Source organism: Diceros bicornis, chromosome 1, assembly GCF_020826845.1.
Source record: "Diceros bicornis minor isolate mBicDic1 chromosome 1, mDicBic1.mat.cur, whole genome shotgun sequence".
NCBI classification, from domain to species: domain Eukaryota; kingdom Metazoa; phylum Chordata; class Mammalia; order Perissodactyla; family Rhinocerotidae; genus Diceros; species Diceros bicornis.
Window position 1 is genome coordinate 56441522 of NC_080740.1, and position 2194 is coordinate 56443715.

The window sequence follows — 2194 nt, forward strand, 5'->3', positions numbered from 1 at the left end:
TGTCACATTCCCTGCCTCATTAGCTCTAAAGGCTATACTAATGGGAGAAATAAAGCTTCCTGAGATGAGAAGAAGGCCAGGATACAGAGAGACCCTCTGGATTTCTGTCTATGTCCTCTCAGGGACATTGTTCCACCTATAGAATTGTCCGGGTTGTTAAGAACTTGTATTAATATTCTGGGTTCTGTTTAATCTTTTAGGATCTCAAGAGCATACTCAAGTCATTCATGGGTCTCCAGCAAGCAAAGACAAAGATCAGGGAAGATTAAACCCTACTAATTACTCATTGGAAGCCTCAGAACAAAGTGCTTCCCGAGAACTGATGGTTGAAATAGCCACCCATAATACAAGTAAGCTTAGAAAAGCTCGTCTTACAGTTCTGACATAATGGAACTTTCCCTAAACCATCCAGCATCTAATAAAACCAATGCAAAGAGCAACAACTCTGCATTTTTCTACTTTGAGTTCTGTCAACTCCCTTCTCTAGCCTTGCTCCTATTACTCATAGCCTACACTATAGTCTTAATTGTGGGCCTTTTTGGAAACCTCTCTCTCATCATTATCATCTTTAAAAAGCATAGAGAAGCTCAGAACGTCACCAACATACTGATTGCTAATCTCTCCCTCTCTGACATCTTGGTGTGTGTCATGTGCATCCCTTTTACTGTCATCTACACTCTGATGGACCACTGGATATTTGGGGATATCATGTGCAAACTCACCTCCTATGTGCAAAGTGTCTCCATCTCTGTGTCGATATTCTCACTTGTGTTAATGGCTGTTGAAAGATATCAGCTGATTGTGAACCCCCATGGCTGGAAGCCCAGTGTATCTCATGCCTACTGGGGTATCCTATTGATTTGGCTATTTTCCCTTCTGTTGTCTGTTCCCTTCTTCCTGTCCTACCACCTCACCAATGAGCCCTTCCACAACCTCTCTCTCCCCACTGACCTCTACACCTATCGTGTGGCCTGTGTAGAGAACTGGCCCTCCAGAATGAACCAGCTCCTCTTTACCACCTCCCTGTTTATGCTCCAGTATTGTGTCCCTCTGAGCTTCATCCTCATCTGCTACCTGAAGATTGTTATCTACCTCCGCAGGAGAAATGTGAAAGTGGACAAGAAGAGGAAAAGCGAGAGCCGGCTCAGTGAGAACAAGCGGATCAGCACGATGTTGATCTCCATTGCGGTGACCTTTGGGGCCTGCTGGTTGCCCTTGAACATCTTCAATGTCATCTTTGACTGGTATCATGAGGTGCTGATGAGCTGCCACCATGATCTGGTATTTGTAGTTTGCCACTTGGTTGCTATGGTTTCTACATGTATAAACCCATCTCTTTTATGGCTTTCTCAACAAAAATTTCCAGAAGGACCTGGTGATGCTTATTCACCACTGCTGGTGCTTTGCACCTCAGGAAAGATGTGACAATATTGCCATCTCCACTATGCACACAGAGGAATCCAAAGGATCATTAAGATTGGCTTACACATCAAGAGGTATATAAAAATTGTTAACACTTAATGCTAAAGCCCTTCTTGAATGGGAGACAGAGAGATAATGGCTGAGGATAGGGCAAGATGCATAAAGAAGAAGCCAGAACCAAAAAAAAAGAGCAACTTTATACTACCCAGTTTTGCTTTAGGCCAGATCTGTCTGTGTCATACATCTGCCCAACACACACACATACACACATATGTGCATGCACACACATGCCACCTGTTTTCTCTTAGGAGAATAACTCTAAATACTCAAACAACCTAGCTGCTGTCATCTGTGGCAAAGAATGATAATGAGAAAGCCAGAGAGGCAAGCAGCATTGACGGCTGGGGAACAAAGTTTCCAAATACTGTTATTCAATGGAATATCCACAAAAGTTATTACTAATCATATGCCTAGTAAAAACAACGTTATACCTCCTTAGCTTTGAAGAAATTTCACTTTCAGATATGGAAATTGTAACTTTCAACCATGTAACTATTCGATTAATCAGCCAAGTCAGAAAGCCCCCATCATAATTTATTAATTAGTGAACAAAGTAAGTTTAGATTGAAAATTGAAGGAATGGTTTTAACTTAAGATTTAAACTAAGTATTGTAATTATAATTAATTCCCATGCCTGAATCAGATTCTCTAGTTTATGATAACAGTATATTTTCTTCACTAACAATGCTAGTAGTGCCACTAGAACTGGCCA

General features: G+C 41.4%; 1 protein-coding gene across 1 annotated transcript; it reads left to right on the forward strand.

Annotated features, from left to right (window-relative positions):
* The first annotated feature begins 387 nt into the window (after positions 1–387).
* On the forward strand, positions 388–1504 carry LOC131406239 (neuropeptide Y receptor type 6-like). Its single transcript, XM_058542045.1, is given in 2 exon segments — positions 388–1332; positions 1334–1504. Coding segments are annotated over 2 exon segments (1116 nt in total).
* Positions 1505–2194: the final 690 nt, after the last annotated feature.